Genomic DNA, 19,096 nt, shown 5'->3' on the forward strand with positions numbered 1-19,096 from the left:
ACTATAGCAGTCGACTCCACTAACGGATTGAGATCATCCACTTTATGCATAGCCATAGAGTAGAAGTAAATGATCTCTGAACCACGTTACATAAACGTGTTAGAGGTTTGATTGTCTTGGTCATTGCCTCTAGGTTTAGCTTTCTATTTGTTTGTTTTGTTTTGTATTTCTGCTATACACTAACAAGTGTAGGAAATAACGATTTGAATGACAAGCTATTCACCCTCCTCTAGCAGACGTCAAGGTTCTAACATTTTCCCACAAAAACCCCACCAACTGTTCAATAAAATATGCATTCAAGCTCGCTAGAACCTCCGATAATGACAACGACAAGAACAAATCAAGACGAGGATCGGAGTCAGAGCGCTCGACTAGTAGCGAGACATACAATGCTACCCAAAGCTTCTCTCCGTTGACTCCACCACCGTCTTGGCGGAAGGACATTCCTCACCAAGCTCCCTTTAGAAGCCTAATGCTGGGATTCTAACCTCTCACATATAGACCTTTTCCAAATTTCTAGCACTCAGTGCTTCTCGATCAGGAGAGGCAAGTGCTCCTTCCCATCTTGCTCCACCACTTGCGCCGTCGACTCCTCGCCAGACGCATGCAAGCTCATAGGCCAAGTAGAAGAAGAAGCGTTGGTAGCCATGGCAACAGTTAACGAGAATAGATCGAAGAACAAAGCTCCACAAGGGTAAATTAATAAAATATTAAACTAAGTTGTAGTATTATCTAAGTTGAACCAAATAATATTAGATTATATTTTATTCTACATAATCTTGATTATGTGATTATTATGTAATTACATAACTAAGATTATGCATGATAATTTAAATAAAATACACCCTAGAAATTTAGCTAATTAAGTAAAAGAACGGGGAGAAGATATAGTGTAGCATAGAGTTAAGAAAAATACAATAATAATAATATTATTATTAATTAATTAGTGTTGGCATAGAATAATATTTATTTACATAATTTAGATAATAATAAATAAGATATTCTTTTTATCCAGTACTATTTAACTTCAATATTTTATAAGAATTATATGAATTTCGAAGTTTTCTTAAAAATATCTTTGATTTTCCACGTATTTCTGGGCCAGCCTGAGGTGCATCGGCCCACTAACTGTTACCACATTCCAGTCCAATCCGCATATACGTCGCATACAATTCGGCGGTTCCTCGGCTGCGCTGTGGCATAGGCACAGTGAGGCGACGGTGAGGGTTGAATGTCGGCCTCTTCACAGGGTCGCCTCCTTCGTCTTCTGGCTCACAACCTCAACTCCCCATCTGCCTGCAAACTCTGCCCTCTCTCCCCCTCCCTCCTCATTACCCTCCTCCGCCTCCGCCGCCTTCCCTCGCCTCCGGCTCCGATCCTCGCCTTCCCCCTCCACCGCTCCTTTGCTGCCTCCTCATCTTCGCCCACTCAGATGCCTCGCCGGGTAATCTCTAATTGTTCCTGTTGCCTTAATCCGTCTAATAGTAGATCTTCGAGTGATCGAAAACCAATGCCAAGACCGCCGTGCATTCGCCTTCCATTAATTTTTGAGTCGTTGATCTGCATCTCTTTCTTGGTCGAGATATCTTCATTTAATGCAGTTTCATTGTTTTCTTATGGTAGGGAAAACAGACCACGAGATGGAAGGAGAAGCAGCGGCCTGTTGCAGCTGTCACAGACGCAACGGGGTCGGCTTCTCCCACATCGGAAGATGCTTCGTTATCGATTGCCAGTGGAATTGGCAGGTTGAGCCTCGCTGATAATTTTGAAGCTCGTTCTGCTTCCAGGGTGTTGGGATCGGGCGCATCTCAAATGCAGAACCGTGAACCTGCGAGCAGCCATCCGCAGGTGATGTGGAAGCCAAAATCGTATGTGACCGTGAGCACTCCGTTGGCTGCGCCAGATGTGGTTGATGTCACGAGCTCAGTGGCCGCGTCATGTAAGGGAACGGCCAGTATCGGAAACACCTTGGTGAAGTTGTTCAAGGGCCCGTTGGGAGCAGATTTTAATGTGGACAATAACTCCTTCTCTCTGGCCCAAGTCAGAGCTACTTTTTATCCAAAATTCGAGAATGAGAAATCGGATCAAGAGGTATTTCCCGCTTTGAGTTTTTCATTTATCTTTTGTATTTGAGAATTATTGGAGATTAAATGCTAGATGTTTGTAAGTGGTTGACCTCTTGTTTCAGGTTAATTGCACTGTAATTGGGCCATACTAACAAGCAACATAAATGATATTTATGCTCTTTTTTTAAAATTTTTTTTAAGTGGTATCCCAGATGTCTAATTCGTCAAATTGAGAGCTTCCTCAAGATAATTTAGGAATGTCTTCTTTAAGGATTTAGGGTCAGTGCTAAGATAGCTGCCAGTTAGAAACTTGTTCTTAAGAATATGAAGTTAAACAATTAACATCATTTATTTCTACAACTTCAATAGGTTTCATGAAATATGCCTCAGTATGGGTTCCACTTGTTTAGCACGTTGTTAATACATTGGAGGACTTTCTCTTGATGATGATAGTCAGTATCCAAGTGATTGTCAAGGCTAAGTTAGAAATATCTAGAGCATTCTTACCATGGTTCTCAATCCATACCATTTTTAGCATAGTTATAAAATTCAAATTGGTAATCAAACCAGATAAGCTCTGGTTCACTGGTGTAATGTCGTATATATCCTTTGTATTTTAGTAATGAAAACAGGCATTTTTATGATTTTTAGGTGAATAATATAACTGGTTTTTCCCATTGGCAAGAACTGGCAGTTGAACTGCCTTTTTGGCAGTTTTTTTACAACTCCAATCTGTGAACATAACTGACTAAACGAGCGACTGGGTTCTGTTTTTTTTTCCAGTCGCACTGTCAATTTGTTTCAGCTTTAATAACTATGACCTTTACTCTAGACTCTCATTACGTACCTGTTTTCTTTTCCTGTTGAAAATTGTCATCTGGTAGTAAATAGGATACTTGACCAAAGCAAATTTCACACTTCTTATTCAGTGTCCTCATTGGGTGCTTTGTTCTGTTTGCAGATAAGAATGAGAATGATAGAGATGGTTTCTCATGGGCAAGCTATCTTAGAGGTGCAAAATTATTTATCTGTTACTTTTCTTTTATATGATTCCATGCTTGTCTTATTCATGCATGATCTATATATGTGTAGGTCTCTCTCAAACACTCCGGATCTCTTTTTATGTACGCTGGCCATGAAGGTGGTGCTTATGCAAAAAACAGTTTCGGAAACATGTATGCAATACACTGCACCATAAATTTTATAACTTGTAGCTACAATTTTGACACCAAATATATGATGCTGAAAGCATAATGCTCCATTCAGATACACTGCAGTTGGTGTTTTTGTCCTGAGCCGGATGTTTGTTGAGGCATGGGGTAAGGAAGCAGGAAAAATGCAAGCACAGTTTAATAAATTCCTGGAGGTATAATTCAAAATTTTTGTGCGTGGATTTAATTTACATAATTTAGAGGCTTTTTGCTGAATATATTTTAAACAAATGTATGCTATAATTTATCATCGTTTACCTACACAAAATTTGTTATCTACAATTGCTAGTTGACCGTCCTGATAGGGAGATATCAGGATAAAAATATTGTACTATCGACCATGATGACCTGTGCATTTGGCACAGAATCTAAGTTGCCACCATGTGTCTCATGGCATAAGGGTGCACTAATGTGCCAAAAAGGTAGCATGCATCCATGCTGCAAATAAAAAAATAATGTTAAATAAAGACTTGTAGCCATTTGTGCATGGACCAAAACCATCTTCAGTAAAATATTCTAAATATGTTGTGTCATTTTGTTTCTCCTTTACTGAATTTCATTATGAAGAATGTGTTGTTTGTGTGTGTATGTAATGAATTTGCTTTTCTTAATTTTTCACCATGAATATCTTGCTGGGTTTTATGAATTAAGAAATTTCCACTCCTTCAAGGATGTCGTCTGAAATATTTTAGTAGTCATGCATAACAGGCTTCTCTTATAACATTTCTTGTGCTACTTATCAAATTGATCCTCTCCCTTTTTTACTCAAGGAAAATCGGATCTGTATATCAATGGAATTGGTAACTGCTGTTTTAGGAGATCATGGACAGCGGCCTATTGATGACTATGGTACGGAAGTTTCCTTTGTCTTATTTGTTTTTATTATCAGTATTTTTTTTGGAATCCAGATTAAGGAAGTGTGCTTTTGATGCATTTTATTTTTCATACCAATAAATTTCATAGCTCTTATTATTATTATTATTATTATTTTGAAATTTATAGCATTATATTATTATGCTTTAATATTTAACTACATTTCTGATAGTAAGAGGTTGTTCAATAAAAAAAAAATATATATTATGCTTTAATATTTAACTACATTTCTGATAGTAAGAGGTTGTTCAATAAAAAAAAATATATATATTATGCTTTAATATTTAACTACATTTCTGATAGTAAGAGGTTGTTCAATGTGAAAATTAATCTTTTGAATCTCATAGTAGAGTGAAAACAAATTTGTTTAGATTTAAAGATTGTTATGATAAAATCAAGTTATATATCTACCTCTTCTCTAGTTCCAACATTTTAAAAATCAAACTTATGACATGCCATTCTTAGCTGTGATCTTAAGATAATACTGACTTGGCAAAATATCTGCTAGGAAAAAGGTAGGATCCAAAGGACAGAAGAATATAGAAAATCAGATCTGACTTAATGAATATGTCTAGCGAAAAGAATTCTACTAGTCTGACTAGCTTTTCCCTATGATGTGTGATAAAAAAATCTAAAACAAATGAAAGAGGTTGTCTAAGGCATTATTCTCAGGGGATATGGTTGTGGTATGCATACCATGTATTGAAGAAACTTTCTGCAGATAAGCAGTCTAACAAAAAATCCTGATCGTATTTTTTCGTCTGTCATATTCCACACTCTTTTTTTCATGTTTAAGGGTTGTTCTTCTCTTGGAATAATCACATAATTCAATTTGTTGAGTTGCATTTGATGGTTATATTAGCATTTTTTTTTAAAAAAAATAATTCTGGAATTTAGTTGTCACTGGAGAATTTCCTGTCTCAGCAGATGTTAATTTTGTCTTTCAGTTTTAATCAATATTAGCGTTTTTTCAAAAAAATAATTCTGGAATTTAGTTGTCACTGGAGAATTGCCTATCTTGTCTTTCAGTTTTAATCATGTAATTTGTTAGTTGCCCACTTGAAATCCTTGCAAGTCTAAATAACATTTAATTATCCTTCTATCTTTTGACCCTTGCTCCTTCCTGTGAAAAATGTGGATTGAATTGATATTACTCAAAAAAATTGTTTACATTCAAAATGGGAATACCCATTATATACAACATTAGAGAATAGGAAACTAATTATTTTGTATATAACAAATTAATATCTTTCTAACTAAATCCCTTGATTTCCTACTTTGTACTCACAGCTATTTTATTTCTGTAAAAGCTGGGAAATCTGTTCACAGCTGTTTGACATAGCTATACAAGCTGTGAAATCTGTTCACAGCTTGTCAAATCTGTACAGGTTATGACAGCTGTTTGACACTCCTCAAACTGAGGAATAGATGTTTTCCATTCCTAACTTGACTATAAGATCATGAAATCTAGAATTGTTCAGTCCATTTGTTAACACATCAGCCAATTGTACTTCTAACGGGATATAATACATACACACTAATCCTTCTTCCAATTTTTCCGTGATGAAATGTGTATCAATTTCAATATGCTTAGTCCTATCATGTTAAATAGGATTATGAGCAATATTTGTAGCTGACTTATTGTCACAATAAAGTTTCATTGGGTATTCCAATTTGATTTTCAAATAATCCAAAATAATCTTTAACTAGAGTAGTTCACATAATCCTTGAGCAATGACTCTAAATTCTGATTCAGAAGATGATCTTGCTGTCACATTTTGTTTCTTGCTCCGTATCACCATATTACCACCAAGGAAAGTATAATATCCTATAGTTGATCTTCTATCCACTAGAGAACCTGCATAATCTGCATCTGTGTGAGCTTCTAAAGCTAGTGTCTCATTTCTCTTGAACAAAATTCCCTTTCCTGGAGTGCCTTTCAAGTAATGTAATACTCTGTAAGCAGCTTGAAAGTGAGATTTGCTTGGATCATGCATGAATTGGTTGATTACACTCACAACATATGCAATGTCTGGACGAGTATGCAAGGTATATGAGCCTACCAATCAACCTCTGAGACATTCTTTTGTTAGTTGGTTCTTCCTTAGCTTTCTCCTATCTTGTGATTTGGATCCATTGGATTAGAAATCGGTTTACACTCAATCTTCCTTGTTTCAGCTAACAAATCAGTCACATATTTCTACTAAGAAATAAAAATTCCTTTGGTAGAATATGCTACCTCAATATCAAGGAAGTACTTCAGTTTGCCCAGTTCATTTATTTCAAACTCCTTTATTAATTGCTGTTTTATATCATGTTTTTCCTTTTCATCATTTCCGGTCACAATGATATCATCTACATAGACTAGAAGAGCGGTCACCTTCCCTGCTGCTGAGTGCTTAACAAAGAGAGTATGGTCCCCTTGGCTTTGGTTATACCTAGATTTCTTCATGACTTTTGTAAATCTTCCAAACCATGCCTTGGTAGATTGTTTTAGATCATAAAGAGCCTTCCTCAGTTTACATACTTTGTTACCAGTATCCCCTTTAAATCCTAGTGGGAGGTTCATATAAATTTCTTCATCTAAATCTCCATGAAGAAATGCATGTTTCACATCATATTGTAGGAGTTGCCAGTTGAAGTGTGTAGCTAAAGATAGTATAATTCCGATCGTATTTATTTTTGCAACTGGAGCAATGGTCTCTTGATAATCTACCCAATAAGTCTGAGTATAAGGTTTTGCTACTAACCTAGCTTTATCTCTCTCTCTCTCAAGAGATCCATTTATTTTGTATTTTAATGTGAAAATCCACTTACAATCAACAATGTTCTTCCCCTTTGGCTTCTCAACAACCTCCCATGTCTTATTCTTTTCTAATGCATCCATTTGCTCCCTCATGATATCCCTTCATTCCCTTTTTGACAATTCCTCAGAAATAGTATTGAAAATAATCATGATATTTAGACTCATAATGAATCTTTTATGAGCTGATGATAGATGTTTAAGAGAAACTTAGTGAGATAAAGGATAGAGAGGGTGTTTGGTGCATTCTCTAGTACCTTTTCTAACAGCAATGGGAAGGTCAAGGTTATCTGTTAGGTCAGTGGATGATTCAGTAGATTGTAAAGGTGGGTCAGAACTTACCATGATCCCAGCATCAGGGTCAGAGGTTTGTGGTTGAGGTTCTTGGACATGTATCGCTTCTGGCCCGACCTTTCTCCTTGAATACTTGAGGGATACTTAGTATCACTAGGAGGAGACTCACTAGATGGAATAGAAGATGATTTGATATGAACTTGAGTAGGAGGAAGATCAAGAGAGTTAATGGGTTCAAATGACTCACAAGTTCTATCTTTTGTCATTAAAATCTCTCCCTGAAGATGGGACTTGGAGAAGAATGGGGTATGCTCAAAGAAGGTAACATCAGCCGTTGTAAAACTTTTGAGATAAAGGGTGGTAACACTTATGCCCTTTTTGAGTGGATGAATATCTAAGGAAGACACATTTGATTGATCGAGGATCTAGTTTACCTCGAAGTGGACTGTGGATATGAACAAAAGCAGTGCACCCAAAAATCCTAGGAGTAAGTCCATTTATGGTTTGGAAATGAGGATTAAACTCATTGAGGAGTTGTATGGGACTCTTGTTATCCAAGACATGTGAAGGAAGTCTGTTTATCATATATGTGGCATTAAGGATAACCTCTCTCCAATAGGATTTAGGGACATTGTTGTGGAAAAGAATAGCACAAGTAGTGTTGAGTAAGTGTCCATTTTTCCTTTTTGCTATTCCATTTTATTAGGGTGTATAAACACAAGACAAATTATGAATAATCCCTTGAGATTGGAAATAGAAGGACAAAGTTTGGTTGCGGTAATCTCTAGCATTGTCAGTTTTAACGCTTTTGATTTTCACTCCAAATTGATTTTGAATCATTAAGTGGAAATTAGGAATAATAATATTGACATCAGACTTTTGTTTAAGGAGAAACACCCATGTAACCTGAGTACAATCATTAATTAAGGAGACAAACCATCGAGCCCTAGAAATATTGGGAATATTAGAAGGATTCCATATATCACTATGAATTAAATGAAAGGGAGTAGAATTTTTTTTTATTGCTAATAGGAAAGGGTACATGAGAATATTTTGTCAATTCGCAAACATCACACTGAAATTCTGAAACATCCAATCCTTGAAAAAGATGAGGAAACATGACCTTTAAAACTCTAAAAGAGGGATGGCTAAGACATTTGTGATGCAACCAAATATTGTCCTTATTGGTAGAACTGTGAAAGGACAAAAACAAATTATTCTTCTTAGTGGATTCAAGGTAGTAAAGACCACTATGTTCCTTAGCAAGTCCAATCCTCCTCCCTGAGTCCTGATCTTGAAAAACACAATAAGAAAGGGAAAAAAATAGTATGACAGTGAAGTTCAGTAGTTAATTTTTGAATGGAAACAAGGTTAGCAGGCAATTTTGGTACATGGAGGACGCTTTTAAGGATAAGGTTAGAAGTAAGATGAACATTTCCAAAACCAACAACAGTGGCTAAAGATTCATTGGCTACTATAATTTTCCTGTTACTTGGGTTGGGGTTATAAGTGTGAAAAATTTTAGAATTGGGAGTCATGTGGTCTGTGGCACCAGAGTCTATTATCCATGAGTTATCAAACAAACTGTTTGAGGTATTCATACAAGAAGAGAGTGAGGGGATACTGAGAGAGTCAAAGAGCATGCGCCAGACGGTTTATCAAGAGAATTCAACAATTCTCTAAGTTTCTCAATTTTTATACTCTTGAATCTGCCAAGAATTGAGTCGTCTTCCATATTGGATTGCTCGATCAGGTGTGCTTGAGATTTGTATTGCCCCCCATGACTTCCCCATTCGCGGCTTGGTGGTTTACCATGTAGTTTCCAACATGTCTCTTTGGCGTGGCGAGGTTTCTTATAGTAGTTGCACCAAGATGGGTTTATTGTCTTTAATTGGAGTCACACCATACTAATCTTTCTCCCGCAAGTTAGTTTTGGCAGCAAGGGCTGATCCAGCCATGAGTTAGGGCTCAAGCATCACACTTAGCTTTCCTCAACCCAGAGTAGAGAGATCACCTCTGCTAAGGACGGTATGCAGTCTTTGCCAATGATTTGGATTCGGGCTTGATCAAATTCAGGATTTAAGCCTGCCAAAAAATCATATACATGCTCCTTTTCAATAAATTCTTCAAAACAGCAGCATTTGAAGCACATTGCATCTCAATTACTTGGTGGTAATCGAGTTCTTGCCACAAATTTTGCAAAACCGTGGAATATTCAGTGACTGATTTATCTCCTTGCTCAGTGGCACCTGCTTTGACTTTTAGTTCATAAACTTGGGCAGCATTACGGGCTTTTGAATAAGTACGGGTAATGCAATCCCAAATTTCATGAGCAATAGAGAGAAACATACATGTATCATTGATGGATGATTTCATGGAATCCCATAACCAAGACATAATTATAGAATTTTCTTCATCCCATACCTCAAAAATTGAATCAGTCGTGGCACGTCCTGCCCCAAGGATATGGCTAAGTTTCCCTTTGCCTTTGAGGTATGTACGAACAACCTGAGACCATTTCAAGTAGTTCTTCTAGTTGAGTCAATTGGAAGCCCGAATATTCTGCAGATCACCAATTTTCTGGTTTGAACTATCGTCATTAAACACAATAGATTGGGTAGGGTTGTTGGAAATGGTTGTTTGAGAATCGGCCATGAAGAAATGTAAAAAAGAGAATTAGCTTTGATACCATGTGAGAATTGATATTACTCAAAAAAATTGTTTACATTCAGAATGAGAATACCCATTATATACAATATTACAATAGAAGAGAGAATAGGAACTAATATCTTTCTAACTAAATCCCTTGATTTCCTACTTTGTGCTCACAGCGGTTTTATTTCTGTACAAGCTGTGAAATCTATTCACAGCTGTTTGACATAGCTATACAAGCTGTGAAATCTGTTCATAGCTTGTCAAATCTGTACAGGCTATGGCAGTTGTTTGACACTTCAATTTAATACTTCAAGATGCTATGGTAATATTCTATATGGTGTTTCTTAACATATGTTAGTTCTGTTCTCCTGATATATTGTAATGTCTTTGGCAGTTGTGGTGACTGCTGTTGCAGAACTGGGCCATGGTAAACCTAAGTTTTACTCGACTCCTGATTTAATTGCATTCTGTCGGCAATGGCGTCTACCTACAAATCATGTTTGGTTGTTCTCAACAAGGTAACATTGCATATATCTGTAGTGCTGCTGGATACTGTTGATCAAAATAAACTTTTTTTCTACTTCTATTGATTTAATGCAATTTTATTGACTTTCCCACTAGGTGTCTTTTGTGACCTGGTAAGTGAGATTGTCTATTTGTTTGATTGGGCCTTTATGGTCTCAAAACGAGACTAAGTCTTCTGAGTTATGCTAACTATATGTGAACTCAAGAGCATATTGACATAGTACTTTTCTACACCTATTCAGCCTCATTTAGTTCATAATCTCCGGAAAATTATTGCTAGAAGAAATCATAGGAAAAGATAAATCTAAAAAATCTTCACAAATCATGTTTGTGACAGAAATATTCTGGAAATAATGAATAATATGTCACTTCAAGTATATAAGTAATGTTAATTTCCTTTGGAAGACATACATGTGTTGATACTAGTTGGTATGGTTTAGGAGGGAAAGTGGAGAAAGAAGAAGAGGAAGAGGAAGAAAAGGAGAGAAGTGGAGGAAGACATTTACCTTCTCTCTTCCATTGTGATCGTCCTTTATATTCAAATCGTCTGTCGTTTTCCCTAGAGAAGTTACTCTCCCCCACCCTTCGCAACTGATGAACTTTCATGCTGAAGATTCCTTCACAATACTATTCAATACTATTCTTCAATTGTTGCCTCTGTAATGACTGAGCCTAACCTTTGTAGTGACTCCCTGTGGGGTAGTCATCAGAAGCCTTGTGTGCTTGGTGGAAGCTTCGTGCTTTGTCACCATCATTATGGAAGCCTTGTGGGCCCCAAGGAAACCCTCAGTTGTGTTGTTATGAAGAAAGTCTCCCAACTAGCTTCATCATCTCAGAGAGTTCAGTGGGCCCGTCGACATGAGGAATGAATTGTTTTGCATGTCCCAATTGGGTAACACCCTTGTATGCATGTTGACATGACATAGGTATAGCTATGACAAATGAGTCTCGCTTGTCACACTCAGCTGCGAGAGAGAGAGAGAGGAAGGTTACATGTGAAAACTTCTGGACTTGTCTTCTTTGTAGGTGACATATGTCATGTGGCAAAGAAGGGAATTTTGATGGCATTGCACATGAGGAAGGATAGGAGTCTGAGGACTTTACGCGAGAAGGGGATGGAGTTTGGCAACATGTAGGGAGGTGGAATCTTGTGCTTGTGCTGATAGGAGTGGAGCGGAGAAGACAGTTGTGGGATAAGGTTCCCCTCCTTGAGGGGCAAGAGGGTGATGAGGTTAGATAAGAAAGTGGAAATTATGTTTTAATATTAATACTACAAGTTGTTTAACTAATGCTACAAATTAGAGAAGTTATACTATGAGAACATATACTATTTAATTATATAAACATATCTACTAATCATATAATTTATACTATAACCTATACTATTCATTAAGATGTTTGGGTTATATGATAAGTTGGGTAATATAAATTATGTAACTTAGGATGAATGACTAATAGCATAATCTATATTATATATCATGAGTTAGGGTTTGGTTAGCAACATTAACTTTTATATTTAAATGATTAGTTTAGTGGATACCATTACTCGGGTTATATTGTTAATAAAAAAATTATTTCTAGCTGTATATTAGATTAATATTAAAATTTTAAATTTTTTGTGTTCCTGTGTTCGTCTTATGAATTTGAACCCTTTTCAATTAATCCCCGTATCCTCATCTTGAAAAAATTGGGTGTCCAACACTTGGATACACATACACCATATTGGTTCCTGTAACCAAGTCCAAGTAACATAGATTGGCAGAGAATAAAATTTTAAATTATGTAACAGGAAGCAAAAAGAGTTTTGGGATGCATAATCTGATTGATATTTGCTCCAACTTCGAGAGTTAATTGATATCTGAATTTTGAATGGTATCTCCTGCTCAGGTTCGGATACTATATTGGATAGGAAATCATTAAAATCCTAAATCTCCTTTTCATGTTTAATCTAAGGAAATTGTGTTATAGATGATGGTTTGGACATGTGGGAAACAAAATAGAATTGATGGTTTTATCGTTGAGAATTCTTTTTTTATCTTGTATAATTGGCTTGTTTCAACTAGTTCCTAATGGGGTGTAGAGCAGGCTTTTGCTAACACGAGACTGTGCAGTTTCCAAGTATTTTTGCTCATATTTTATATTTTGTAATTAGTTGGCTTCCATTTATATGGTTTCTTGTTTCTTTTGAAATGAGACAATATTTTCTCTTCAATTGTCACACATCTCAAGTTGTGAATTTTCAAACTCATGTAACGCTCTATATTCTAATTCATGAGCAATTGATCTTTTGTGGACTTTTATTTAAAAGGAAGTCAGCCACATCCTTTTTTGCTGCATTTGATGCCTTGTGTGAAGAAGGGACCGCAACACCTGTGTGCAAGGCTCTTGATGAAGTGGCAGACATTTCTGTTCCAGGTAATTTAGGGCAATATTGCTTGGTTATTCAATAAGCTAAAATGGTGAGCGTCATATTGTAGTAGAGCGGTTTCTTTTCTATGTCAGTTTAGTCCTTCATATATCACACCTTGGGTATCTCTTTCTTATGGTGCCTAATACCCCCCAACACCATGAGGGCTCACTTTTTGCTATTATCTTGTGTTGACATCCGTTGCTAGACATGAACTATTGGTGTTTTAATAGGGTCCAAAGATCACATAAAGGTGCAAGGTGAAATTCTCGAAGGATTGGTTGCACGTATGGTCAGCTGTGATAGCTCGAAACACATGGAGAAAGTTTTGAAGGATTTCCCTCCCCCATCATTAGATGGAGGTAACCTTGGTTACAATTTTGAACAGTCATATTTTTGGTTTTTATTCTGTGTGAATGATTAAAGTGAAGAAAAAAGAGGTTCGATAGAAAGATTGGATATGTGACACTGAATCTATATTCCCTATCTAAGGAGCCAAAACTCGTAGGAGTTTGGAATAGTTTGTTTTCAATTTTTAGTATCTTATGCTTTTGATTTATTACAATTGGTTGTCATTTTTGTTTTGTCCTTTTTGGTAAAACTTGGTTGTATCCAGGCCTCCTTGTTCTGTTGATTGCTATATTTAACAAACTTATTTTATGCATATTTTTTCTTGGCTACATCAGGCCTCCTTATTATGTTGATCATTTAAGGCTTTTTGTTTAAACAAACTTAAATTTAATAAAATGATAGTGCTTTTTTCTTATTTGGTGATCTTGACATATATGAGTAACGAAACCTCACATAATTTGTTTGGAACAAAATAACTCCAATACTACATGCCACTGTGCTAAACATATGCATTTTGGTTAGTGATGTGAATCTTGACTTTGACTAATGGGGTTGCTCTTCCTTTAAGTCAACATAAGCAACGTGCTTAGCAACATGCATTGTGACACATAAATTAAAATTCGAGCCGTTTCGCCCGATACGTGGGAATCATCTTGTTCCATCCATGGGCCGACATCAACATAATGCAAACACCCTAAGGCGTAACTTGGCCCCGGCGATGCATCTGGACGTGTTGTGCTGGACAAGGATCATTGGTAGGTTTACACTTAGGTTAATAATTTTAATCAGCAACCCTCACACGACGGAGCACCTGGATCACTACAAGGTGCCCCAATCAATTTGGCCGTGAAGGACGCCCATGGTGGTCACCCATGGGAGGTGTGCAGGATATAAAAATATTGAAACTAGATCAGCACGACACAATATGGTACCGAAACTATATCATTTCAGTCCAAGACCGAAACCATGGCGTGGCTCGAGATTTTAAACCATGTTGTGACACACTATTTAGTCTCGTATGCTGCAATGTTGATTAATAAGGATGCTTTATAAGCATAGATGAGAGACCAACTATTAATTTAGACTTAAATACTTTGGACTAGTTGGACCTAATAAGTTAAAATTTTAATTCTCTTATTTAATTTGTGACAATTGATATTAGAGTGATCTAGTCCTAAGCATGTTGAGGAGTTTGAAATGGCTGCTATGTGATAATGTAGCCACTGTTGAGCTTCACATACTGTTAATTAAAGTTGATTTTGTGAATGAGTTGAACTTTGGATCTTGATGAGATGTAAAGCTTTAAACAGGAAGACCTAATTTCTCACTCGTGTACTCTGAGTGTACAGATAAGCTTAGATGAGTAAGCTACTACTCAACTTGAGCTTTGACATTTTGAGCTAGTGGTTGGTCCTTACAAGTGAATGTGTTAATTTTCTTATCTAAGGAGGATGTGACATGTATGGCTAGAATCCCTACTAATTGGATTATTAGGATTGCTGTTATTCATTAGTTCTATAGTAAAAAAAAAAAAAAAAATGGCAGCCCGGTGTACGAAACTCCCGTCATGTGGGGTCCCGGGGAAGGATCCATTGTACGCAGCCTTACCCTGCTTTTTGCAAGAGGCTGTTTCCAGGATTCGAACCCGTGACCTTTTGGTCACATGGCAAAGTTGCGCCAAGGCTCTCCTTCTCATTAGTTCTATAGTCATTTATCTTAATTCATCAAGGTTTTTGTATTCCAGTAAATTATTACCTCTAGATGTATCTCAAAAGATTGTAGTACAATCATATGAACAAAAACTTAAATTCTTTTATTTTCTAGTATAAATTCTTTTAATGAGAATATTAATTTGCAATAATAGGCGTTAGCTATTGATCAAGGATAGTCCAATGCTAGGTTGCACTAGTGGTGTGATAGTAGAGTTGATGTGGCTACGAGGTTATGAAAACTTTCATTTAACACGTTAACATTTTTTGGATAAAAGATCAGGTTTAGCCTACCTTGACCTTTAAGAGGAGAAATCTGTATATATTTTAAACCACTTATTTCAATACTTTAGTGATTTCATATGGATCTTAATTGAATGAGGTAGGGTAGCTGTGGATATTTGAAAACCTGAAAAAACAATTTACATGTAAACTCACTAATTACTCATTACACTTTGAAGAGTTTGGTGGTGGGTCTTCTTGGGCATAACAGGAAGCATTTTCCACCAAGAATTTATAGAAAAGAATACAAAACAATTATGCGCAATAAGTGTCAGGGAGATAGTTAGGTCTGGTTGCTATATTTGGTGACAATTGGGAGAGAGTTGGACAGAAGTTCTTTCTTTGTAAATAATTCAAAGAGTTTCTAGGCTAATCAGCTTGGAGAGGAGACTTCAGAAAAGTTAAATTGGCAGGATCCATTAGTGTAATCTGCTTGAAAAAGTAACTAATTTGGTGTGGCAAGTGTGCTAGCTAGAAATTTGGACATCAATTTCGTTTACTGAATTTGTTTTTCATTTCATAGATGGCCTCATTGATCTTTCTGAAAAATGTTTGGTAGTACCTTTTTAAAGAAAAACAGTGACTGCTTAAATTTGCTAGATTACTCATCAATTTTCCTTTGCGAATACTCTATATACTGGAGATAAATGAATATATATATCTAATTCTATGTTGTCTTGAACTTCAGTTGGACTTCATATGGGACCAACATTGCGTGAAGTGTGTGCTGCAAATAGGTCAGATGAAAAGCAGGTAATGCCCCAGACCCTATCTTATCGTCACCTTCTTTACTCTTAGATTTACTTCAACTTTGGTACATTAGCATCACTTTTCCTTTGAAGTCTGTAGCAAGTTAAACCTATTATTATTTTGACTTCTTCATGTGTAGCAAGTTAGAGCGCTTCTTCAAAGTGCTGGCACTTCTATGTGCCCTGACCATGCTGATTGGTTTGGGATTGGGGATTCTGGTGTCCATTCTCGTCAAGCTGATCGATCTGTTCTTTCAAAATTTTTGCAAGCTCATCCTACTGACCACGCAACAATGAAGCTGCAGGTAGTGCATACTGATTTTTTTGACCTCTTGTTTACCATTCAATTTTATTATCAATAATGTGCTAGATGATACACCATACATTTACACATGCCTATTAGATTCTTAAATTGTCATGACTCATGACTATGAATCTTCAAATGATTTCTGTGTGTTGGACTACATATTTCTGGAAGTTTGTTATATTTTCTGAAGGTTGTTGTTTGACCTTGTATTCATCTTAAATGCCATGAAATTGACTTTTTTTGGGGCTAAGATTGGCACTAAGGTTTTGGACAAACCTTATGAGTAAGATTGACATCCATTTACATTTTTGATGTTTGCCTAAGCCAGACGGTGGATTAATTTCTGGTCAAAGCTGAGTAGTATTTCTGGTAACCCCTCAAATTGATTAGTGAAGTATGGTCTGTTTACTACCATTAGCAGACTGGAAACACAAAATCAGTCAACCATAATGTTCAACTGTGGTTTGTGGGAGAATGCTTCTAGTAATCTCCCTGATCACTCCACAATCCACTTGCATATAACCAAAACTCATTGTTTCATGTTAACTATACAATCCCACTTTTAACAATCAAACAAGATCTCCTAAGATACCAAAGGTATTCAAAGTTATACTCTATTTAATTATTCTGTTTCAAGGTTCTCAAACTTGTTTATCTAGCTTCGAGTATGTCTCCATGTTTATTACTTTGGAATGTCCCTGACAGCCACATGACAGTTTAGTCAGCAACTGCTATAGTGCACATCAGATGAGGAGGGAATGCCTGGCTAGCTGGCCACACGATTTGATTACATGCTACAAGAAACGTACATAGAGAATATGGAAACCCACATAAAACTAACTATTTACATCTATAACATGTGAAAACAAATAAGATACATAAATTTGTATTGTATTCTGAAAACTAAACTGTGAATTTATAGAATTTATAGATCATGTTTTTGTGCCAACTATTTGGGATCAACATGAACTCTATCCCTCCGTTGGGTTTTATGCATGGCTAGTGATTACTAGTAATATTCAAACATTTATAAATATCAATAATGTTCTTAAATAATGAGATAATGTCGATAACAAAGTCCAAGTAAAGTCGTGCATAATGTAAGATAGAAACAACAGGATAAAATAAACTCAAGTGTCCTATTTCTCAAAATTTATGTTGTGTGTCCTTATAGCAGCTTCTAGCACATTGTTCAGACCTCAAATCAGACAGACTCAAGGCATTCTACTGTCATGGCCCAGTAGGCAAATGATGGGATTCAATTAGGAAATTGAATATTACATTGCAATATGAGAATAGACCTGGTAATCACAAATCATGAAAGAAAATGAACTGATTTCTGATTACTGCTTGTACATGTCCACCCACATTAAAATTAATATTATTTTTGAGTGGGCAAACACAAACAACAAACCATATAGCTAAACTAATCTGTATATCATGGTGCAACACTGTATGCTACGCATCAGTCAAAAGCATTTGACTGAAACTGTGTGCTTATCCTTTCCACTCTTAGGGCATGTTTGGTCTAAGGATATCACAATAACCAAGGTTATCACAATAACCAAGGTTATCTACCTACAGTAATACAAGATAACCGTGTTTGGTTCGAGGTTTTTCTTGATTCCGAAATTTTTCTCGATTCCAAAACGTCAGCAAACATAATCAATCTCGCCATCGAACTCGGAATCAGAAAACCATGGGCCGCCCAAGGTTTTTCTCGATTCCGGAGGTTAAGCAATTTTTTTTTTTCTGAAATGACCCTCGAAAGGATTAGAGCGCAACAGGGTGGTGTGGTGCGGAGGTTCGCTGCGGAGCTTCATGTAGCGTGCGGTGGAGCAGTGGGCGGCGGCTGACGGCAATGGGCGGTGGGCGGTGCCAGATCAACAACGGGGTAGTGCGGAGGTGACAACATGCAGCGGCGTTGCATTCCTTCACGCGTGTAGATCACCGCGAAGCTTCGTGGCGGCCGAAGGTGGCAGCAGCGGCAGTGGGCGACGGTGGTGGCAATAGTGGGTGGTTGTGGGCAGCGACGGGCGGTGGGCAATGGCAGCGCAGCGGTCAGAGGTGGCGGGTGGGTGGCAAGCAACAGCAGGCGGCGGGTAGCAAATGAGTGGTAGAAGGGGGGGAGGGGAGGAAGATGACAATATTTTTTGTTTTTTTTTGTTTTTTATTTTTGAACTTAGGTATTTGATTAAAACTTTAGCTAATTAAATCAATCAACTCCTAGCTATAGTTGGAATAAATTAAATAGATATAATCTAAAGCTCAATAAAATTATCTCAAAAAATTCTAAAATAATAAAAAAAATTATCTAATTTTATTTATATATATATATCACTATTAATAATAATAATAATAATAATATTATTATTATTATTATTATTAAACCAAGGATAATACGGTAAAACATCACACTAAGTTATGTACTAAAACCTCCAAACAAATGAGGTTTTATTGTATTACTTAAATTGAACTAAACATCCTCTGGTTAGTAATCACATAACTAAGTTATGCGTGATACCTAAAACCAAACACACCTTTAAAGCTATCCTTGAGAGCGGTAGCTCATGTTCTTCCCAACATTAATACAATTACGGATGTTCACCTGAGTTTGCTATATCTAACACTTCAAACTCGTCAATGTTGCCAGTTGCACGATTGAGGGTGACAGAAATTGTATAAACAACTCATGGTTTCATAACTATGTCAGTTTCACTGCAATGATCATGGATGTGTCATCTAGAAGGCCAAATCATTTTTTTCCTTTATCCTATTTAGTCTTTCTTGACACATTGTTGTATATTTGTTTAGTTCTGCTGAAGCTTTTTGGCTCACTTTAGAAACAGCTCAGTTTTTGTCAG

At 36.6% G+C, this 19,096-nt stretch overlaps 1 protein-coding gene across 2 annotated transcripts in view; it reads left to right on the top strand.

Annotated features, from left to right (window-relative positions):
* Positions 1-1,172: 1,172 nt before the first annotated feature.
* Positions 1,173-19,096, top strand: part of LOC122040611 (tRNA ligase 1-like) — a 35,552-nt gene continuing 17,628 nt past the window's right edge. The window contains exons 1-11 of one of the 2 annotated variants that reach the window (XM_042599980.1): positions 1,173-1,444; positions 1,624-2,091; positions 3,028-3,078; positions 3,159-3,241; positions 3,333-3,432; positions 4,048-4,126; positions 10,297-10,420; positions 12,736-12,842; positions 13,068-13,196; positions 15,865-15,929; positions 16,066-16,230. In XM_042599980.1, the coding sequence (XP_042455914.1) occupies positions 1,232-1,444; positions 1,624-2,091; positions 3,028-3,078; positions 3,159-3,241; positions 3,333-3,432; positions 4,048-4,126; positions 10,297-10,420; positions 12,736-12,842; positions 13,068-13,196; positions 15,865-15,929; positions 16,066-16,230 (1,584 nt within the window). In that variant the 5' untranslated portion in view covers positions 1,173-1,231. The remainder of the gene's footprint in view (positions 1,445-1,623; positions 2,092-3,027; positions 3,079-3,158; positions 3,242-3,332; positions 3,433-4,047; positions 4,127-10,296; positions 10,421-12,735; positions 12,843-13,067; positions 13,197-15,864; positions 15,930-16,065; positions 16,231-19,096) is intronic. The other variant, XM_042599981.1, reaches the window with a different exon arrangement.

This window comes from Zingiber officinale, chromosome 2A, assembly GCF_018446385.1.
Source record: "Zingiber officinale cultivar Zhangliang chromosome 2A, Zo_v1.1, whole genome shotgun sequence".
Taxonomy (NCBI): domain Eukaryota; kingdom Viridiplantae; phylum Streptophyta; class Magnoliopsida; order Zingiberales; family Zingiberaceae; genus Zingiber; species Zingiber officinale.